Source organism: Propithecus coquereli, unplaced genomic scaffold, assembly GCF_000956105.1.
Source record: "Propithecus coquereli isolate 6110/MARCELLA unplaced genomic scaffold, Pcoq_1.0 Scaffold95, whole genome shotgun sequence".
NCBI lineage: Eukaryota > Metazoa > Chordata > Mammalia > Primates > Indriidae > Propithecus > Propithecus coquereli.
The window spans coordinates 6033066-6056811 of NW_012155840.1; the positions used below are offsets into that span (position 1 = coordinate 6033066).

General features: G+C 42.1%; 1 protein-coding gene across 1 annotated transcript in view; it reads left to right on the forward strand.

The window, feature by feature from the left end:
* Positions 1–960: 960 nt before the first annotated feature.
* Positions 961–23746, forward strand: part of LOC105826997 (ADAMTS-like protein 1) — a 53344-nt gene continuing 30558 nt past the window's right edge. The window contains exons 1-2 of the mRNA XM_012665021.1: positions 961–1270; positions 4581–4715. Of these exons, the coding sequence (XP_012520475.1) occupies positions 1054–1270; positions 4581–4715 (352 nt within the window). The 5' untranslated portion in view covers positions 961–1053. The remainder of the gene's footprint in view (positions 1271–4580; positions 4716–23746) is intronic.

Below are 23746 nucleotides of genomic sequence, written 5' to 3' on the forward strand. Positions count from 1 at the left end.
CTTTCAGCTCCCTGGAGACCTGTGAGTCAGACTTTCAGTCTCCCAACACACTCACAGCCTGGTCTGTGGAGATTTCTGGAAGACCATCTGGGAAGGCTTGTCCTAAACTCCCAGGGCCAGCTTACCAGCACGTCAGCCACAAGGAAACTTCCCAAGGAATTCACGCTGTCCGTAGAGTACAGAGCCTGACTTCCAAAGACGGCACCCATCCCAAGCCAGCACATGGCTCTCTCTCACAGTGAACTTGGGTTGTGGGAAGGACGGAATACTTTCCTTTTATCCTTTCTCAGTGGTGCCACTGATACCACTGTTTCGTGTTCTCTTGTTCTGGGAAGACACATAGGCTTCCAAAAAATATAAGCATGTTTTCTACATAGAGTATCAACTCTAGAAAGGATATAGCAGCTTGTACTTGTTTCATTTATACATATATTTTAATGCCTTGTAGCTTTTAACTTTGTATTGAAATATATCTATACAGAAAAGTGCACATATCATAAAGGACCAAGCGAATACTCCCCCCGCCAATCAGCCCCAGGTCAAGAAACAGCATTACTATAGGCCAAGCCCCTTGTCCCCTTTCTCAGTGACAGCCCCTCCCCATTTATCCCACCGTCTCAGGGGAACCATCACCCTGACCACTGACAACACAGATGAATGTTACCAGTTTTTTGTTTTTCACTTACAGAAATAAGATCATACAGCATGCACTCTTGTGTCTGATTTTTCTTACTTAATATTTGTTTTATGCAGCTGTAGATCCTTCATGGTCATGGATGTATACATTTGGTTCTCATGTTTTTGTAATATGTTTTCTCCAAAGAATTTAGGTACTTTCCTTCCACCCTGGCCAGTACCCTTTACCAGCTGCCTCCCTCTTCCTGCCTCATCAGCATACCTTGTAAAAGGCAAAAGACCTGGAGACAACTGAGAGGTCCAAGGCAGTATTTAGTTTGGCTGAAGGATGGTAGAAGATGCCCAGGCAATGCTTCCTGCAGAGCAGCCCCAGGGAAGGCTGGTCGAGAGGCCATAGGTGCCTCTGGGTTCACCTGAATGTGTTTAACTGATGAGTTTATTTTTTTCTTCCTAGGTGTGCCTGAAGCTGAAGTCACTTGGTTCAGGAATAAAAGCAAACTGGGCTCCCCTCACCACCTGCACGAGGGCTCCTTGCTGCTCACAAACGTGTCGTCCTCAGATCAGGGCCTGTACTCCTGCAGGGCGGCCAACCTTCACGGGGAGCTGACAGAGAGCACCCGGCTGCTGATCCTTGGTAAACACCTCTCAGCCTCTGGCGGGCCCTGCCGAGGCTGCCTGGCTAAGCCACCCTCCACCTCCTTTTTCCCCCAATGCAGTGAAGGATGTAAAAGGTAAAATCAGTCTCCCTTCACTTCTCCCCAGTTTAGGGCCCTTTGATAGAAAGAACACAGACTTTGGGGCCAGGCCAACTTGAGCTTAAAGCCTCAGTTAGTACCTCGTGCCAACTGTGTGGCAGTGGGCAGATGCTTCACCTTGCTAAGCCTTAGATGCTGGTCTCTACGTGGAGACCCGAGAAACAAGGATTGCCCACATTGCAGGGAGGGAGCAGGGATCAAATAGAGGTAACAGAGGTGAAGCAATTACCCCTAACTCCTTCCGTGTTAAGAACTTCGTTGAGAATCAGATTAAATACTATGGCTTTCCCCTTTTAGAAAATCCATACATGTAAAATTTTTCATATAATTCCAGGAAATTTATATTCTAGTATCCACATACACCATTCAAACATAAGAACCCCTGATTAAAGAATCTAGCATGGTTCCTGAAATAAAATAGGATACTTAAAAATAACAATTGCTGGGACACCATCTGCCACCTGATATTGCCCAGTGCTGGTCTCAGCCATGATGCAAGCTGGAACCCTTTGTGCTCCTGGACTAGGGACACCATGCTCTTCTTCCCCACTGAGTCTGGGGGTTGGTGGGATGGAGTAGAAAAAGAAAAAGAAAAAGAAAGCTTTTTTTCCTCTTGCTCAAAAAGGAAAAAAGCAATTATTAGGGCATTTTCTCACCAAGAGAAAGCTGTCATTCTGAGAAAAAAAGGAAAAACGTGAGAAATAATAATTACATGCCACACACACATGCACATACATCGTGGGCTTCTCCAGGGAAAAATAATTAAAGTTTATACTTCTATTTTCACACCCAGAGTTGAAGATACACCAACATATAGGTTCTCTAGCCCCTGCCCACTCAGGTTTCAGAGGCCCAGATGGGTTTTCATCTCACTGGTGGCTGCATAAACCTCCACCCATCTTAGGAAGCCACAGAAAACTTGGCTCAGAGAAAGATGTCATTTGTTTTGCGTTGGGTTTCATCCAGCTGAGCTGCTAGTCTGGAGCCCGGAGCTCAGGGACTATTGCCCCACACTGAGTTATGGTGCTTTTCCTTCCTAATCACCCTGCCTTGTTGCCTCTGCTAACAGAGATGAAAGTCTAAGAGGTGTGGCCAACACTGTGGCTTCACCGATGAAGTGTGTATGTTTTGTGGTCCTGTTCGTACTGCATTCCAACTCTCACACGGTGTGACCATGAACAACACGGTGTGTTGTTTGAAGAACGTGAAATCTTCCTTATTTTAATCAGATTCAATGGGAAAAAAAAATCACTCTTAAGACTCTGAAGTTTAGGGCTTTTCTTGATCAGAAGTCTTGGTTTAATAACGAAAGTTTGTTAGTTTTTGATAGGTACTTTATGAACATAGAAGTAATGTCTCATTTTTTTAATCAGCAAGAATGTGGCTTAATTTTTAAAGAGGCCATTTCGTGTATAAAGCTGAGATTTCATGTCAAGTTCTATGACTTAACCTGTGCAAGGACGACTTGAAGTGTCAAGAGACTTTCATTCATTCACGTAGTTATTCGATGAATGTTCATTTAAATGTTGCTACTTAATGTTGCTGACATAAAGTCCCATGTCAGTTGCAAACTGGTAGAGTTCTGGGAGAAAAATAAGAGGTGACCTCTACAGCTGGAGAATTTTTACAGTTTCCATGGGATGATTAAATGGACAGGCACCGAAGAAGAAAAATACTGTAGAAGCTGTAAGGACTTTAGTAGGAACCAACAGTTGGCCCAAGGAGAGCTGATTGTTGTGAAGATGGGACATAGCCTTTCCCTTCTGGTTTCAGTAAATAAGAAAAGGCCTCTGGAGTTTCAAGAGGAAATAATCAAGGAGGAGAAGAGGAAGAGAGAGACTAGTTTTGAGTAAACTGCCACCATCAATCCCTAAAATTATGGTATTCCAGGGTAGAAAGAGATCTTGCAAAGGAACCTCATTTTACAGATGGGAAAACTAAGGCTCAGAGGGATTAAGTGACTTGCCCAAATTGGTGAATGATAAAATGAATGTGGATTCCTGAACCCAGGCATCATGGTGTTTTTCCTTATACCATGTGAAGAGGGATTTTTTTTAAGTTATATTTTGTGTGTATATAGATACATGATCTCAAGTTCATCATTGTTATCTCTACGCAATGGTCTTTGGCAGTCAAAGGCAGAAAGCCTGAAGGTATATTTCTGAAGTAGACTCAGGCACCATCATGACTTAGTTACTTGCCATCCCTAACAAGGGCCTAATAAGGTGCCAAGCACATAACAGGGCTCTCGCCGAATGCTGTTGAAAGGACCATCAATTACAAAAGCAATACTACTGCTGTTTCTTCCACTCCAACAAGTGCTGTGGAGGAAAGTGCCTTGGAAGTGTGAATTACGGTGCTTCAGGAGATACAGGAAGAGGGTTGAAGGGATTCTGTTTCTTTTCAGGGTAATCTTGGATTATCCCACCACGAAGTTCAGTAGGTGCTTGCCTCTTTATTTGTCCAGTGGAAATGATAAGCCACTGTATTTCCCATTTTTGTCACTTTTAGCACTGGTTAACTATGACCTCTGATGACTTCAGCCCTAACTCCTTGTAAGATTTTGAATAACAAAGCATCCCATAGTAACCTTCTCTTACTGTCCTGCTTTATATGGGTCCGATTTGGGCATAAAAATCCATACCACAAAGCAAATTATCAACTTCACAACTGGATCTTTTTCTTCATAGAAAAAAAGTCCTTTTAAGTAAGAAGTTCCTGTGCTGTTTTTCTCTCTGTGGGGACAGTAACAAAGTGCCTCACTCTAAAGGATGTTATAAGCATTCAGTGAAAATGAACTGAAAACTATTTAGCACAGAACTTAGCATACAGTAAATGCTAAAGTCGGCTTTTAAAAAAAATTTCCTGACGATATAGTCTAACTTACCTATAAATTTACAGGGACCCAATGGTACTGTGGTATAAATTGAGGAACTCCTGAAATTAATATGCCTGGTTCTTATTACTGATCTTATTATTAGGCATCAAGTTTGAAATTCATTAAGTTTGAAATTCAGACTCACCTTGATAGGTACTCCTTCTCTATAGGAAAAATGATCTTAAAAGGCAACAGTAGTAATGCCTGTCCTATACACACGCACACACACATGCACATACCCTCCCCTTCCTCTTTCCCTGACACGGCCTATGTGCTGTAACCTGCCTGATTCACAATCTGCCTTCTCACAGATCCCCCCCACGTCCCCATGCAGTTGGAAGACATCAGGGCCTTGCTCTCAGCCACTGGACCGAACCTTCCTTCAGTGCTGACGTCTCCTCTGGGAACACAGCTGGTCCTGGATCCTGGGAATTCCGCTCTCCTTGGTGAGTCCAACCCTCTGAAACATTAGGCAGAAATCCAGGGCTGGACAGGATTTATGGATGGGTGACTGCTTGCTGGTGGGAGGGACGCAGCAGCGGGGGGTGGCCAACAGGAAATCACTAAATTGCCTACAGAATCCAGACTCACCAGTGGAAACTTGGCTGACTTTCCATGTGAGGTGAGTGCAGTTCTTAGTCTGGACTCGATAGCTTGTCTAGATTGCAATCTATGGCCCCTTTCTAAATCCTGTTGGGTTGATGGTACAGTCCAGATCCTCTCAATCAGATTGACTCATGAAACTTTGAGAGAGACACAGGAGTAAAGAACAGCCCCTATATCTCCTCGCCCCTTGCTAACCATTCCCTGGTACTCTTCCATGATCTCCTCCCACCTAAAGTAGAGCCAAAATCAACTTGCAAGGAGAGAGTTGCAATATCAGCACCTTCCAAAAGCAAGACAATGCCATTTAGGCCAGCCTTCTGTAGGTAGAGCCTAAAACCAATCCAGACAGATTCCTCAAGGCAAATGTTTAAATAATTTCACCAGCTACAACCTCCCTGGCATCTATCACTGGGAACCTTCACCAACTTATTACCCACATGTCTACTGCCCTCTGGTAGAGGGGGTTGTACAGGACATCCAAGCCCTGGGGCCCTCACACCAGAACAGAACAGGCCTATGCATGTGCAGGAGTAAGGAGTACATGAGAAATCTCTATAGCTTCCTCTTAATTGTGCTGTGAAACTAGGACCTAAAATTCCTCTTTAAAAAAAAACAAACAAGACCTACAAAGTAGGGGAAACCTTCATGCTAACTCTGTGTGACCCAAATGTTGATAATGGTAGCTAGAATTATTCCCTTGGCTCAAAGTTTAAGGTTTCTCTACTCTTCTCCCCACCAACTAGCAAGAGCAGGAGGTGAATGGGGTCCCAGTCACGTTGGTGATGACTTAACTTGGCCACAGGGCCTGGTATCTATAGTATAGAGCACGGAAAGATTACCTTCCTTTTCATTACTGTCTGAAACTAGCAAAGAATCTTCATAGCTTATCAGCATATGGAAAATGCTTATGATTTCTCTGTTTTTGATCAGGGTATAAATACTAAGAAGACACAGATAAAGTAACAAATAGCAGTATTCTGTTCCCCATAACTTATACAAGCTTAGCATTGAGATTTTGTACGTCATGTTGATCAGAATTCATGCAAGTTTCACATTGCACATTTTCTTTGGCTTAAAAATGATAAACTTATTCCAAATTAAATGTATGCACTGTGAGCTGCTTTATTTTTGATCATCACTATGAGAAATTCTCATTACTGTTAATCATGGCCCAATCACTAGCAGGGTGAGTAACAATTATTTCTTTTCAAGTTCAATAGCTATTTGGGGTCGTTCAGGTACCGGTCAGCATGCTGAAAACGTTAACCTGCTCATATTTTTCTGTGATAGCTTTACTTTCTTTCTCCCTCATTCTGGAATAATATTTTGTTTCATTTTAGCCATGGGCAGTAAGAATTTACTGTGCTTTATGCTGCTGCATTCCATTGCTAGTTTATGATGCTTTGTTACCTTAGACTGGTATTTAAATCTAACAGTTAAGAGACACCTTAATATCCCAGTCCACATCCAGACTGCTCCATCTGAATGAGACAGTGAGTCAGTATTCATAAAGCCCTGAATGTGACTGCCTGGGAGAAATGGACTCTAGTGGTGAATGTCAGTGTCAAGCCAGCACCGTAGAACTAGCAGACATCCACATGGAATTGCGGAGATGAATTAGAGAATGACGTCAAGTATCAGGACTCTGAGAAGTAGGTTATTTGAGACAGACCCAAGCCTCACTGTGATGCTTTGGAGCTGAGCACTGAAATGCAGGTGGGATTCAAACAGACAGAAAGGAGGAGAAATGGGCACTCAAGGGGAAGAAGATACCATGAGCCCAGAGATGAAAATGTGTGAGATGTATATCAGGTGCCTGTTCAGAAACAGCTGTAAAGCAGCACTGCTTTAAGACTATTGACAGGCAGCTTAACTGGAAGAGAAACTAGGCCATCAAAATTGAAAGTCTCAGGCAGAGCTCGTCCAGTTGGACTTGGCTCAGACCCTCACCCCAGCGACTCTAATGCCCACCCTCCATCCTGGGCTTCCCCAGCCAGGGGCTCATCCTGGTCCATTAGTCCAGTTGCTCCCATCTGGACAGGCTCCCACCCCTGGCTCCTATATGTGGCCCTTTCAGACTACAGTGTGTGCTCTGGGTACAGGATATAAGCCAGAGAGGCCAGAGAGGAGGTTTCGTGTAGGGTTGCTAAGAAATTAGAATAGCATGCGGCATGAAATTGTGGAGGGCCTTGAATATTAGACTCAGGAAGTAGATTTCCTATGCGAGGAATGGGAACAGACCTTTAGAGGGTTTTTAAGTAGGAGATTGACATAGTAAAAGCAACGTTTGAGAAAAATTAATCCGACATTCAGTAGGAATAATCGATGGTGGGAGAAATGTGATGAAGAGACCCTATTTTGAAGGTAACAGATATTCTAGACCAAGATGGAAATATGTGGCAAAGATACTGCTAATCACTCCTCCCACAGCCAAGGCATCCCTAATCAATCATGACACTTGTTTTCACTCAGAGCCAGGCACTGCCTCGTAATTCATCTTAACATTCCTAGCAAACCTGGTGGCAGTTGATATGCAGGGTGAAAGCCATTCACCAGCCCTGTTGTAGCCAGTCAACGATGAGATTCCAGTGTATGTGTTTCTTCCACATATGAGGTCAGCTGGCTGTAACAGAATCAGAGAACTTCATGGTTCTGGGGCACAGGGACAGTAACTCATGTACCTTGATCCTCATGTTTTCACGGAAGGAAGGGGAGAAGGGAGATTTGGAGCTTTAAAGCCATGTATCAGAGCTAACTATTCTTCATTAGGACTTGAGTGTTGAGCTTCCCAGTAGGCAAGTCTATTCCAGAAATGGCTATTTTAATTATCAGACTCTATGGCATTGATTTCACTTCAAGCCACTGCTACAACTCTCAAGAAGGAATGTTGATTGAGCAACACATGCAGAGACCCATCTGGGCCTTAGTTTCCATAACTGTGAAATGAAAACTTGGAAATAGTGAGTCCCACACTCCTGACTTTATGGCTTAGACATAGAAAATGCCCAGTGGAGCCTCTGCCATGCAGGGTGGACCCAACCTAACTGGATCCATTGTCTTAGGCAAGACAAGTGCTAATTTTTTTATCCTTGTTTATAGCTTTTCTTTTTGCAAGGAGGCCAAAACTGCGCCAGCTCCTCTGGAGGGCAAGGCCAATGCCCACGCCACCACTTTTGGTGGTCCAGGCCCAAACAGTACACCACAGGGCTGCATTTATAGAGCAGCAGCAGTTCAGGCCTCCCTGTGGCATCTAAACCTTTTTGCAGACTTCTGTTAAATATTGTTTTTGGCCACTAAGGCCCAAGACTAATATTTCTCACAGTATCATTTATACGGCATTAGCACTGATATTTTTTGAAAAATAACTTTTATTGGAGTTTTATTATAAGGGCAATACATCTTCATTGTGGGACAATTAGCTTCCGAGGGCAGATGGGATCCGGCGCGGTCAGGGCAGGGCGGCCGCAGACCATTGTGGGACAATTAAACATAGGGAAACAGAAGAAAATGAAAATTATCTGTAATCACCTAGCCCAGAGATAATCAGTGCAAAAACCTTTTTCCTAGACATTAATATACATATTATACAAATCTTTAATATAAAATGAAATATATGCTATATACTGCTTGTAACTATTTTCACTTACTAGTATATAATATGGGAGGCTGAAACGGGTGGATCACTGAAGGTCAGGAGTTCAAGACCAGCCTGAGCAAGAGTGAGACCCCATCTCTACTAAAAATAGAAAGAAATTATTTGGACAACTAAAAATATATAGAAAAAATTAACCGGGCATGGTGGCGCATGCCTATAGTCCCAGCTTCTTGGGAGGCTGAGGCAGGAGGATTGCTTGAGCCCAGGAGTTTGAGGTTGCTGTGAGCATGACACAGCACTCTAGCCAGGGCAACAGATCCAGACTCTGTCTCAAAAAAAAAAAAAAAAATAGTATATAATAAACATCCTTCCATGTCTCTAAAGAATCTTCTACATTTTCATTTTTAATGGCTGCATTGGTAAAAGGTACTGTATCTTATTCAACAAATTCTCTAATGTTGCTCTTATAGGTTCTTTGCAATATTTTGCTATTATTTAAAAAATAGATATGAATATTCTTATTTCTAAATCCTTGTGTGCATTCCTGTTTACTTAGGATCAATTTCCAGAAGTGGAATTGTGTCAAAAGCTTTTTATATCTTAGATTTTTGCTATGTATTGTCAAATTGCTCTCCAACAAAGTTTTACCTATTTTACTTGCCCACTAGCATTGTATGAGAGTTCCCATTTCCCCAAAATGTTACCAACACTAGGTATGACCAAGAGTGTTTACATTTACTATTTTAATTGGTGAATACACAATACTATAAAATACGATATGAAAAATGGTATGAAAACATTTTCATTTTTATTCCTTTGAATATGTGATTTTAAATAATTGGGGCTTTTAACATGTTTATCAGTCATTTATAGTATGAATTGCCTGTTCAGGTCCTTTGATCATTTTTGATAGATATTTATCTTTTTATTGATTTATAAGACATAAATACATATTTATATGTTTGACATATTTGACAATTTGATAGTTGATATTCAATATAGAATACATGTTTAAAGTCTAAGCTTTTATGTTTTGATATATGTATACACCCATGAAACCATTGTCACAATCAACATAATGAACATATTCATCATCTCCAAAAGTCACCTCCCTTCCCCACCTTCCCCCACTACCACTACTCCCACCCCAGGCAACCACTTATCTGATTTATGTTAGTGTAGACTAAATTGCATTTTCTAGATTGTTATAGAAAAGGAATCATACTTTGAGGGGATTTGGCTTTTTCATTCAAAATAATTATTTTGTGATTCATCCATATTGTAACATTTATCAATAGTGCAATTCTATTGATTATTTATTGTTGATTAGCACTTCATTGTGTAGTCATACTATAGTTTGTTTAATCTTCCACCTGTTGAGAGGCAGAATGGTCATTTTCAGTTTCTAGTTATTACAAATAAAGCTGCTACAAAGATGTATGTACATTAGTCTTTGGACACACGCTTTCATTTCTCTCAATTAAACACCTAGTAGTGAAACAGATGGATCATATACTAGGTGTATGTTTAACATTTTAGGAAACAGCAAAACTGTTTTCCAAAGTGGTTGTACTATTTTACATTCCCACCAGCACTGTATGAAAGTTCTAAGTTCTCCACTCACTAAAACTTACTATAGTTGGTCTTTTTAATTTTAGATGTTCTACTATGTGTATTATGGTTTCACATTGTGGTTTTAATTTATATTTTCCCTAGTAACTAATAGTGTTGAGTATCTTTTTACTTGCTTGTTTGGCATCCTGATTTCTTCTTTGGTGAAATGTCTGTTCAATTTTTTGGCCCTGTTTTTTTAAATTCAGTTGTTTTGTTTACTTATTGTTGAATTTCGAGAGGTTCTTATCATTTCGAATATAAGTCTTTTATCAGATATGATTTCCAAATATTTTGCCCCAATCAGTGGCAATCTTTTCATTTTCTTAACAGTGTCTTTCAAAGAGTAGAAGATTTTGATCTTCATGAAGTTCAACTTATTATTTTTTCTCTTTAATGGCTCGTTCTTTAGGTTTTGTATTCAAGAAATCTTTGGCTATTCCAAGGTCAAAGATTTTTTCCCATGTTTTCTTCTAGAATTTTTATAGTTTTATGTTTTAAGTTAGGTCTATGGTTTAGTTTGAGTTGGTTCTTGTATATGATGTGAGATATGTATTGAAGTTTGTTTTTATGCATACGGATACCCAACAGACTACCATTTGTTGAAAAGATTATTCTTTCTCCACTGAATTGCCTTTGCACCTTTGTGGAAAATTGGTTGTCCTTACATTTGTGGTATATTTCTAGATTCTCTATTCTATGTCATTGATATGTTTGTCTCTTTACCCTAATACCACATTCCACCCAATGCCCTGTAAATCATAAAGTCTTCAGTCTGGCTGGTGGAAACAGGTTCTGTTCCCTGCCCAGTGTGTGCACAGGGCACTGGTACACCTAATTCTTTCAAGTGGTTCTTTCCCTGCCTCAAGTAGTTCTTCCCATGCAGACACTGAGCTGCATTCTCCTGCATACCCGAGGGGGATCCTCTGCATATTTATTAAAAAAACTCATTTTTGTAAATACAGTTTTATTGTAACCACCACACCCATTCATTTACGTACATATTGTCTGTGGCTGCTTTCACACCACAGCAGCAGAGTTGAGTACGTGTGACAGAAATCATATGACCGCTAAAATATTTCCTATCTGGCCCTTTCCAGAAAATGTTTGCCAACCCCTGATCTAGTCCCTCTACCTTCTTATTAGAAAGGATGCTGAGGTCTACAGGAGTGATCACCCATCCTGTGTTTCCTAGGATCACACTCTTTCCATGGTTATCACTGTGTCCTTTATCTGTCACCAGGTTAGGCTTTCTCTAAGAGGTCAAAGACTCTGAAAGACCAAAAAGATCTACAGGAGTAGAGATTGTCCTCAGGTCACAAAAGGGAGAAAACCTTTGTTCACAAGGCCCTGGATTTCTGTCAAAATTCGATGGCCTTGGGTGGCTCCAGTAGTAAAATATGTAATTATATGTGGCTTAAGAAAAGCAGTTCAACACCTTTTTTCAGCATGTCTTCTTTAGATCCAGAGCCTGGTCAGGTGTCTTTCACAATATGGAAGTAGGCTTTGGCCCACCTGCTGGTTTTAGGGACACACATTCCTTTGTGAGTGAGCGTGCTGCAGTGCCGGGTCAGAGGGACTCCTCACAACATCTCTGCTGGAGACGCATGTCGTGCTAGTGCCCCAGAGGGCCAGACAGCCCACGTCTTTTCTCATGCCTTGTGATTTACCAAGAGGAGGGAGATTTAGGTAATCACTCAAACCTGAGGTTTCAGAGTAAAGCCTTTCCATGAAGGAAGTCTTCGTGCCTGGCCCTTCTCCCCAGCAGGGGCTCAAGGGCACAGCCAACAGGCAGGGCAGCTCGAAGCGCCCGCACGCTCCCCTGGGCAGCAGGCCCGTCCAATGCGGGGCCTGTATGCGCAGCAGCTCTGCTTCTCCAAGCCCCCACCCCCCGACCCCAGCACTCGCAAAGCCGGCAATGAGGTGAGGCCCGCACGCTGCAGCTGGGCAGAGTTGCTCTGCCCACTTGAGACAGGCAGCTTGAGCATTTTCTTCTCTGCTTGTTTCTCTGCCGAGAATCACAGACCCCTGCTGGCATGTGCTGCTCTTCCAGGTGTCCCTGCTAAGAGCCATGAGGCGCTTGTTGATTCAAAATATCATGCTAAAAGGTGAAAAAATTATTTCTTTCTCTGATGCTGACATTAAGACTGGGCCACTTCTATAAATAATATCACGGTGGTGAGAGAACTGTGGCTGGAATATACATGACCGAGGTCTGGAGTTTAAAAGTGGAGCTCACAGACTGTGTTCACATGTAAACTCCTTAAAGTAGGAGGGTATATCAGACAGCAATTAAATAAATATTAATATTCAAGTTGAAATTCCTGATACAGACCTAAGAAGTCAGTGTCTCAAAGATGGGTCCATTTACTCATTCAGCAAATACTTACTGAGTGCCTACTATGTACCAAGCACTGCACTAAGAGCCAGGAATACATAGTAAATAAGATAAATATAAACCTAGTCCTCATTCATTCATTCAAGAAAAAATGTATTGAGCATTTATTGAGCACATATTTACTGTAAACCAGGCATTGTTCTAGATACTGAGGATACAGTATTAAACCAAACAGATCAATGCACTTACTCCTATACAGTGTGATTCTAGTGGTGGCACCTACAGTCTGGTAGGAAAGTAAGAGGAGCATGATGACAAGGGGACGAGCTGGGTGCTCTGGAGCACGTGACAGGACAGCTCCCCTGGTCTCAGAGTGGGCAAGGTTTCTCTCAGGAAGGGATGTTTGAGCGAGATTGGAAGACTGGGTGGAAGTTACCCAGGTGAGGAGAGAGGACGAACACTCCAGACAGAGGAGTGTTATGGAGAGGTTATGGAGAAAGGAAACAAAGCCTTTGAGGAAGCTTTATAGTTAGAACTGAGGAGGGTAGCCTCACATGAGGCTGCAGAGGAGAGTGGAGCCAATTGCTAGCACTCTGTAAGCCAGGGTGAGACTTTTGCACTTTGCCCTAAGTACAACACAAAGTCTTTGAACTGTTTAAAAGCAAGAGAAAGACATCGTCTGACTTGTGTTTTTAAAAGCTTATTCTGCCTGCTGTGTAGAGGATGGTCTCTAGGGGAAGAGACAAAATAGAGTACACTGTTTAGGAAGTTGTCACAGAATTCCAAGTTACCGTGGATTATCATGGCTTAGACTGGAGAGGTGGAAAAAATGGAAAGAAGCGGAGGAACCCGGGGATGTGTAGGTGTAGGGGGTAACATCGACAGGACTTGGTAAATAGATCAGTGTGAGAAGGGAATCACCATCCTTAGAACCAACGGAGTCTCAAAGGCATCAGATTGTTTAGGCTTTTCTCACTGAAATTCTCATGTACTCCTATGTGGTGATGACACATCCCAGACTACTCAAGCCAAGATGTTAGAATAAAATAGAGAACTACACAGATGTGCAGCTGCAGAAAGTATAGTTACAAGGAGAAGAATAGTCCAAAGCTTCTGTTGCTAAATTCTGGCTCATTTCCTTGACATACACCTGCTCAGCCTCTACTAGATGCTGGGTCCCGAGCCCCTCTCCCAGTTTTTGAGGAGCTCAGAAGTAGTAGAAGAGACAGAAAAGTTACCAATGAGTGTGAGAAAAGCTCTATAGAGTTGCAGAGGAAGCCAAAGGGAACAGAGGAGGGAGGACAGGACTCCTTTCTTTGGCAAAGGGGGAATCAGGGAGCATTTAACAGAGGAACTGCTCAAGCTCAGTCTTGATGTATGAGTCAAAGTATTCTGAACACTGATACAATAGACATCCTTATTGAGTTCCTTTGATGTTCCAGGTGCCACTGAAGACAACAGAGAACAAACAGACAAAAGTCCCTCTTCTCATGGAACTTACATTGTCCTAGGGGAAATAGAAAACAAACATAGAAGTAGTATAAGGGTGGTAAGTGCTATGGGGAAAAATAAAGCAGGATAAGAGGAATTGGGTGGTGCCTGTGTGGGAAGAGGTTGCAATTTAAAATTAGGCCAGGGAGGGCTCACCAAGAAAGCGGTCCTTGAGCAAAGACGTGAACGTGAGCTATGGAGCACCTTGCACATGTCTGCAGGGAGAGGATAGAGGAGCATCCCAGGCACAGGAAGAGCCAGGGTGGAGTTCTTGAGGCAGGATGTGCTTAGTGTGCTCCAGGAACAACAAAGAGGCCAGTGTGGCTAGACTGGAGTCCTTGGGGGAGTACATGGGACGCAAGAAGATCAGAGAGGTAACAAGGCAGAGGGCAAACTGTGTCAGGCCTTGTAAATGGTCAAATTAAAACAACAGAGAAAAATCTATAAATGCCCAAATTTATAAACAGACTCAATATTGCATTAAGCATCATGGGCTTTTCCAGGATTAGGCGAGGACAGGCAGAAGTGATTTCTTTTATTGGAAACCATGTGGCCGATTGAATGTTATATAGCCGACTCTAGTAAAACAGGCTTATCAGGCTGGCTCTAGTACAAGCCAATATTGCTGGTTTAATTTGACTCACATGTGTTGGGCACCTGCTCTGTCGACCTGGCCCTGAGCTTCTGCAGGCACGTGCCTGGCCATTTCCTTCATCTAGTAAGAGTGTCCCAATTACACAATGGAGTCGCCTGGGAAGTTTAACAATATATATTCCAACTGAGACCAATTAAGTCAAAATCTCTGGGGATGAAGCAAGGCATCAGTACTTTTAATTGATTCTCAGGTCTTGAATGGACTGTAAGTCTCTTCCCCATGCCCTACAACCCATGTAGAAACTGGTATGGGAAATACTACGTTTTGTCATTTAGAATATTTTAGCCTGGCATTCAATCAAGGCTCTTTGCTATTCAGACCTAACCTGTACATCCTTCCTTCCATCCTATTCCTGTCTCAGTCCCTTAATTTCCGTCGAACTTCTCCCTAGTACTTGCCATGGCCTTGAGCCTTCTGTGCTCCTTCCTTGCCTGGAATTCCCTCCCCAGCCCCATTGTCTCTAGCTAAATCCTAAAGGTCTTCAAGGCACAGACCAACCCTTCTGTGAAGCCTTCTTGGAATGCCCCAACCTGGAGTGATCCACTCTCCACTGACCTCCTACAGCACCTACTCTAGACCAGAGTTGAGCAAATATTTTCTGTAAAGGGCCAGATAGGATATATTTTAGGCCCTATGGGCCATTAGATCTCTGTTGTAGCCATTCAGCTCTGCAGTTGTAGAGTGAATGCAGTCATAGACTAACGAGTAAGTGAATGAATATGGCTATGTTCTAGTAAAACTTTATTTACAGAAACAGGACTGGATTGGGCATTGCCATAGTTTGACAACCCCTTTTCTAAGTCACTGATGTGATACTTAGCCTACCCCCACCTTGTATTATTGGAGATATTTCACATCTGTGTTGTCTCCCAGCTAGATTCTAGGTCCTAGAGAGAGAAGCAGCTACATAAATATTCTCAAGTGATTTACAACAGGACTAGGTAGCTGGCCTTAGCTTAGAAGATCTCTGGAGTCATTTCCATCTCTCATTTCTATTCTACTTGCAGCTTTGTCATCTGTTCCACATACCTCCACCCTCACCCCACCCTGCACACTTCCTGATGCTTCTGGTACAGACTGGGTCGGGCACTTCCTGAGTCCAGCTACACGGAAATGACACAGTAACAGTCAGCACCCTAGGCCCCAGCTATTGGGAAGCCATTGTTCATCATGACCATTTGGAAGACTAAGATCATCACTACTTCCTCTCCAAAGATGGTTGTGGGAACAGCAAGCTGTGATGGGCAAAGGTTAGGTAAAAATTACTCCACAGTGGAGACCCACCCAGGAGGTGACAAGGAAAGTGATACCAAGGAAAGGCGGGGAAACTGTAATGAGGGGACTAGCATACTTCAGGAGAGGAAGAAGGAGTTTATGGAGTCTTTTCAAAGAGACATGAATTGGCATCTGTTTCCTCATTTCTACTGGAAGGGTGAGGTTTTATGTCACAAGGAAAATGCTTTTGATTTCCTAAAGCTTTGTTTACAAAGAGAATATGCTCTGCTGTTAAGAAGAAAGGTCAGCATTTTGTGGTTGTTTGTGGCACATGTTTATACACTTTTGTGGGTTTTTTTAATAAAATCCAAGTGGAGAATAGACACCCCATAGGGACTGCTGAAAGCTCTGTAGCACATAGAGTATGAAACTAAATCAGTGTTGCCAAGGGCATTTATGAGAAAGCCGCAGGATGGAGGACAGCGGTCCTCTTGACTGGAGTGCACATCCATAAATATAAAAAGACACCAGAGCGTAAGTGACACTTAAAATAGCTGGACACAGAAAGCAAGGCAGTAAATCTCCCTGCCTAGCCACTGTTCCAAGCCATAGCAAGCATCCAGGCATAGGCTTATTTTAAGACTCCAGATAGGCAGGAAATGGGGACCTTGAGAAAACTCACTCCCACTTGCTCCTGCCCTTTCCTGGCACCAGGACACAATTCCCAGGCCCATGTGCCCTCCCCACCATGACTAACAGGAATGACGTCAATGAGTTTCATGTCCCTGAAATAGACAGGTATTGAAAGTCCATCAGTGGGAAAAGGAAGAACTCTACACTTTCCCCAATAAATCCTTCCTCAATCCTAAAATGGCTCTTGAGAATATCCAGTCTTGTTCTGTGTCCCCTTGTGTTTGTGTGGTGCTAGAATGGCAGTTTTATGACAGTCCCAGAGCCCAGAAGCTGGCTGTAGAAGAGGAGGCAGGATTATGGCCTAAGACCTTGCTGTGATCTGTGAAATGAGAGAGAGAGACCCTCCTGCCTCGGTTCCCAGCCGACTTTATAGAGAGGAAAGGGCACCTCAGTTAAAAGACCTGTTTGCAAACCCTCAGCATCTGGTTCCTTATTTATAAATAACACCCGGCTCACAGAGCTAATTCTAGTGAAAGCTCAATGAGATGTCACATGCGATGTGCCAAGTTTAGTGCTTGGAACAAAGTGGATGCTAATAAATGTTACTTGTTGCCTGTATCTCTTACTTGTTGAGAATCTACGAAGTCCATTCTCTTCTTCACTGTGGTCTCCCACAAGTTCTTCCTTAGACTGTAGGATCAGAATTTGATTGCCATTATGAGTGTAAATTACTGACTAAAAAGTCATTCAGGAGACATATGCCATATTGGAGGGTACATTCCAGGTTCTCAGTAGGAGCAGAGATGCATGAGGTGTGCCACTGACATCAAGAAACTTAGAAAAGGTCAACACAGGAGGAATGGAGAGTAAGTGGTATAAATAGGTGAGAAAGGGAGGGAAAAAGAGAGTGCTAAATAACTGCTCTCTGAATTTATAATAAAAGATGAAGTTTCCAATCCTGTCCTGGAAATTCTATATCCATCTAACCCCATGCCGTCTATTGGGGTTGCAGAGCACAGGGGTGGGAGCAGGCCCTGGAGCCAGAATGCCTGGCTCTGCCACTTGCTAACAGTTGCATGACCTTGGCAAATTACACAAGTTCTCTCTGCCTTTCCCTGTGAAATGGAGGTAATACCCGCATGTACCTCCAGGGTTCTTGAAAGGAATAAATGAGGTAGTGCATGCAAAGCACTGAGAATGGCACCTTCACACGCAGTCAGTGCTCAGTTAATGTTAATCGTTATTATTTCACGTCTTCTGGATCCTGCCCTCTTCTTGAATGTGAGGAATCATGAAAGTTAAGGAATGCCCTTGAGGACCCGGTCCTGGGAGCAGAGATAGGAATGTAGATTCAGGACTCAGTCAATCTACCTTTTTGTTAACTTACTCACTGAATGCTATTCTTACCTCCCTATGTATTTGCTAATTAACTTACTTTTTAGTCGAGTTCCCTTTGGCAGTGCCAGCCCATCTCAGATACTTAAGTAAGAGAAAGAAAAGGGCTTTTTTGCCCACTGCTGAACCCGAAGGGTGAAAAGAGCATGAACTTTGGAACAGGAGTTAAGCCTTAATGAGTATTCCTTTCTCTTCAGTACAATGGTTTGATAAACTGCCCCTTGGGACCGATTTGAGAATCAAATAAGATTGAATATATAAAAACATTTTGTTAACTCTAAAGCACTATGTAAAAGTTGCCTTATTCCTAGGGCTAGAAACAAGGATGCCTGCCAAGGTGGGATTTCTAGGAGCCCGTGGAGGAGGAAAACTCTCAGGGAAGATTCTGGACCACTTGTGAAGCCCGCCTTTCTAGTCAAGAGCAGTCTCCTTACTTGTTCTTTGCTACACACTGGAATATAGATCGTATTGTTTCTTTAAAGGTCCTGGGCAGGGGCGAGGGTGGGTGCTGGCTGTCCCAGAGAGTGTTATTTATAAAATAAGGGACCTCATGGCATCTGAGTAGGCTTCATGGGGAAATGGGACTGCAGCATCACAGTGAAGGAAAGATATATTGGATTAGACAGGACAAGAAAGGAACACAGGTAGGAATTAGACATCCTGCCGTGAGAGACAGGGAGGATCGCCAAGCAAAGGGACAAGTTCCTGTTCTAGGTTCAATACTTGGCCTATGGAGCGCAGATACCTGGATTCACTTGGTTTTTTTGCACAAATAGTTGACTAGTGGAGTGAAAGCTCAGGCAGGATCTTGTCTCCAGTCAGTTACCTATTACCTCTGGTGGGGAGTTGTAACCTTCCACCTTTGCAAGTGCTGTATCCTGCTACATTATGAAAAAGTTTGGAAAGGTTGAGTTCAGCTAATGTCGTGGAAGTCAAGTGAGTTTCATCTCTTACTATAATTAGCTGCTGTTTTTTTCTATCTTTTATGAAGTAGGAAAATTAATACATAGCTTCTGCCTTAAAGTACATTTTTATACTCTGGACAAGAGTTGAAATCATCCCCCCACACACACACAGAGACACTTTAACTTCCTCTCCTTGTCACTCATGGGTATTGGCATTGATATTATAACTCAGGGGCCTCCTTAGACTTTAAGGCCCCCAGAGTTAAAAAGCGGCCCGTTTAGTTGTACTTTGCTCTTGAAAGGAAAAAAACAGAGAGAAAGGTATGCTTTTCTTTGGGGCATCAGTTCAAACAAACTTTTTTATTTCAGAAGGTACCTTCCAGATACACAAGTAACTGGAAACACTGGTTGCCTGTGAAGAGAAGAACTAGATAGTTCGGGGAAAGGGAAAGTGGAATGAGGAAGAATTTTCACAGCATTCTCTTGGCACCTTTTACATTTTGAACCAAGTATATGTATTAGCTATTCACAGATAAATGAATAAAATCTGAATTGGAAACTTATAGTTCAGTTCCACAAATATCTCCTGCATATCTGTGTGCCAAGAATTCTATGATATCTTGACCATCACAGAGCTTATAGATTGGGTCTCCCATTCCACAGAGCCTCAGCAACACAGGGCTAACAGCTTGGAAAAACACCGTCCGTTTGCTGATAGAAAGGAGGCCAGGGAGAACAAGCCAGAATCACACTTTGGCACCATTATAATCCCGGTACAGAACACACTGGTATAGTTGGGTTTTATTTTTTGTAAATATTTTCATTAGCATGCTAGGCGAGACATTTTGCCAGGACATCCCCATACTAGGGTGGTGAATAACATTCCTGAAAATAGAAAAGGATTTTCACTCTTTGAAAAACTGTACAGATGAAAAAGGATTTTGTTGACCATCTGCTGTTCCCTACCCACTCTAGCCTATCAAAACAAATCTTATAAAGTAGATCAGGCCAGAAGTAGGATAGGCCAAAGGAAAAAATTATGACAATAATAATTGTATTCCTGTTCTAGAAACATAACCTAGTAATAATTCTATATCTGTTTAAGAGTTCATACCCTTTTATCCTTCACCTTTAATACTTTAGGTATGTATCATAGAAAGACAAGTTTAACTCCAAAAATTCATTCTATCAAGAATCTTTTTATGTGAAAATCCATTATGATTATGTAATTCTTCATTTCTCTGTTGGCAGTGCCTGCTCAGAAATAATGAGCTCCCTGTACATTTTGTTGCCAAGGAGATAAGACCAAAAATTCATTCAAGGCCCTTTCTGGAACCTGGCAGAGACCATTGTGTATAATGTGTGACTCTTTGAAGTGGTATCAAGAGAGATAAACCAGCATAAGCCTGGCGTCTGTTGTCCTGCCAGCTTCCTGAGCCCAGAAAAAGAATTTAGGCCCAGAAGAAAATGACCATGGCATTCCTATATGCACAGTGAAGATGGTATCTCCTCTTAATTCTTTTCCTTGTAATCCTGTTGTTCTCTGCCTTAATGAACTTTTCTGGGATCTCAGATCTTTGTTCAGAGACTGGCTCATCGTACTTAGTTCATAAAATGCATATCAGGGAGCTAGAGAAGGCCACGAGATTTCAACGCAGAGCTTTTGCTAAGCACGCAGAAATAATGCTGGAATGGTATCATTGCAGAGAGAAAAAATATAAGTTAAATTGTAGGGAATATATAACAAGGCTTCTGTTAAGCAATCATCGCAGAGCTTTTTTTTTTCATATAAAACTTGATTTGATTAGGAAATGATGGTTTTTTTGGTTTATCTAGAATATAAGTATTGCTTAGTCAGACAATTATAATTTGGCTGATTAAACTTAATTCTAAGGAACTTTTAGTTTTGTGATTGATGAGCAGTCAGATGATAAACTAGTTTTTGCCAAGTTTTAAGAAGGATTTTTTAAAATTTGAGAAGAAATCGTCAGCATTCCAGTAAAAGTTACTATGTGACTGACTTTGAGTTGTCTGTAGTATTTAATGGATAGAAAAATTCTTATTTTCAGAGCAGAAGCTGGTTGGAAAAAGGAGGGAAAATTATTCAAATGTCATGCAACATGTGTGAAATGAAACTCTAACAAACCCATTTTTTGAACTATTAGCAATTTTGCTTCGGGTGCTCATGTTTATTAATGTCCCAGTCCTCCATATCCTAAGGTCTTGGCAGCTAGAGCAGGCTTTTCTCTCTCCTTTCACGTTTCGTATAAGAATTTGGTATAAGAATTTGGTATAAGAATTTTTCGATTTGGTGTAAGTATTTCTTTCTTCTTTAACATACTTGTATTGTGAAGTAATCTCAATTTTACAAACGAATTGAAAGTACAATACAAAGAACTTTTTCTGCCTGATCCATTTGAGAGTAAGTTTCTGATATAAAACCCCATCACCCAGTGTCTGTTCCTTCAAGGTTTGTCAGCTGTCCCAATAATGTCCTTAATAGCAGAAGAATTCAATCCCAAATCACATGTGCATTTGGTTGTCATGTCTCTTAAGTCTTTGTCAGTCTGGAACAGTTCCTCAGGCTTCCCTTGATTTTTTATGACCTTGACACTTTTGAAGATCATAGGCCTTTTACTGTGAAATATGTCCCGCCACTTGAACATGTCTGATGTTTCCACGTGAGTAGATGAATCTCTGTTGTGCATCTTTGGCAGGAACATCACAGAAGTGCTGCTGGACTCTCTTTACACCCAGTCACTTGATCATGGTCTCCGTTTTACCATTACTGCTAGTGTTAATTCCAACTACTTGATTAAAGTGGTATTTTCCAGGCTTCTCCATTGTAAAGTCATCCTTTTTCCTTTGAGATTAGTATTTTGTAGGGAGGTGCTTTGAGACCATGGTAAATATCCCATTCCTCGTTGAATTTACAGTTTATTCATTTATTTGTTTATATCTGCACGAACTTATGGATTCCCATCTTACCCAATGAGCTATCTAATCTATTGCTAACCTCATTTATTTTGATGTAAATTTCCCACTTGCAGCTGATGACACTGTAAAATGACTCCCATATCTTTTGACATGTCCATATCATTCTTTAAGAACTTCATTACTTTCTGGCACAAGAAGATATTCTAGGCTTACCTTGAACTTTCCTTGTTCCAGCCCTGGAGAATAGTATTTAGAAACCAAGACCTCAAATGTCAGGTCTGTTCATTGCTATTGGAGTGTCACTACTCTTGGTGCACAAAAGTAAAGAATATACATACACACGTATGTCTATACAGGCATGCACACACACAAACACACTTACTCATATAATCATTGAGCCATGAGGCCTCCTTTGTATCTCCAATTCTTATCCAACACCACAGGATTTATTCTGTTCTTCCGTATTGGTAATTCTCTGGCTGTTACCATCCTTAATATATTTATTTATGTGATCAAGCCCTTTCTATATAAACAACCTTCTATTATCGCTGCCCCACCCCCACACAGATTCTGTCCTCCCCCACTCGGGTTCTGATGCCCCTCACCAGGCCACAACCATGACCCTGTGTAAATGCCCTCATCACTCTGCTCAGGCTCAACACCCACGCTGGACGCCTATGCTTCCCCCTTCTCCCTGAGTATTGCCGTCTTCAGCCTCACCTAGTCTGTTTTGGACTGAATTGTTTCAGAAAGGAAGGTAAAAGGACAAGGAATTGCTGAGAATTTCTAACCAGAAATCAGATTGTTTCCAGACTTAAAAGCTAGGGGGTGAACCAGGTAGATAACAAGAGGAGTGCCCAGCCTTTGTGCTTCGCCATGCAGGGAGGATCTGCTTGGCCTGCTCGCTGGTTACTGCCGCCAGGCCAGGCACTTGTTTACAGTATCTACCTGGTGTGCCAAGCCCAGACCTCTGTCTGCTCTCACATCTTATGCTTCTGACTTTGAATAAGAGATTGCCACCACTGGTACCCTTTCCACTTCCACTGTCTAGTTCTGGAGGCCTTAGCCTGGGGTTCACAAGCTTCAGGGCCCCTAGTATATGTGTAAATATGTTTTTCTCTGGTGAAAGAATCCAGAACTTTCTTCAGATTCTCAAAGAGATCCATGGCCCAGCAACGTTAACTACTTATACATCAAAAGGGTGAAAACAGATTTAATCTTAGCAATAATTAAAGCAAATAAAAATGAAATATTTGTCATAAATGAGATTGGTAAAAGTGAAAAAAATTTATGAAATCTGCATTAACTTCCAGTTGCTGCTGTAACAAATTTCCAGCAACTGAGTGGCTTAAAACAGCCCAGAACTCTTACAGTTCTGGAAGTCCGAAGTCCAAAATGGACCTTACTGGGCTAAAATCAAGGTGGACCAAGCTACGTTCCTTCTGGAGGCTGTAGGGAGAAATCAATTTCCTTCTTTCTTCCAGCTTCGAGCAACCACCTGTGCTCCTTTGCTGTGGCCCTTGTTCCATCTTCAAGGATGACAGGGTCGCGTCTTCACCTCTCTCTCGGACTCTCTATCCTCCCTGTTATAAGGACCCTTTTGATGACATCAGTCCTACTTGGACAGTGAAGGACAATGCTCCACCTCAAGATGCTATCTCAGTCACATCTGCAAAGTCCCTTTTGCCACACTGGGTGGCATTTTCATAGGTTTTAGGCAAAGGGATGTGGATTTCTTTGGAGGCGGGGGGCATTATTTTGCCTACCAATTACAATATCCAAGAATTGGATGATATGTACTGTCGTGCATTGGTGCCAACAACATAAATTAGTATAACATTTCTTGGACAGACGCAGTGGCTCATGCCTATAATCCTAGCACTCTGGGAGGCCGAGGCGGGAGGATTGCTTGAGCTCAGGAGTTTGAGACCAGCCTGAGCAAGGGTGAGACCCCATCTCTACTATAAATAGAAAGAAATTAGCCAAACAACTAAAACTAGAAAAAATTAGCTGGGCACGGTGGCACGTACCTATAGTCCCAGCTACCCAGGAGGCTGAGGCAGGAGGATCGCTTGAGCCCAGAAGTTTGAGGTTGC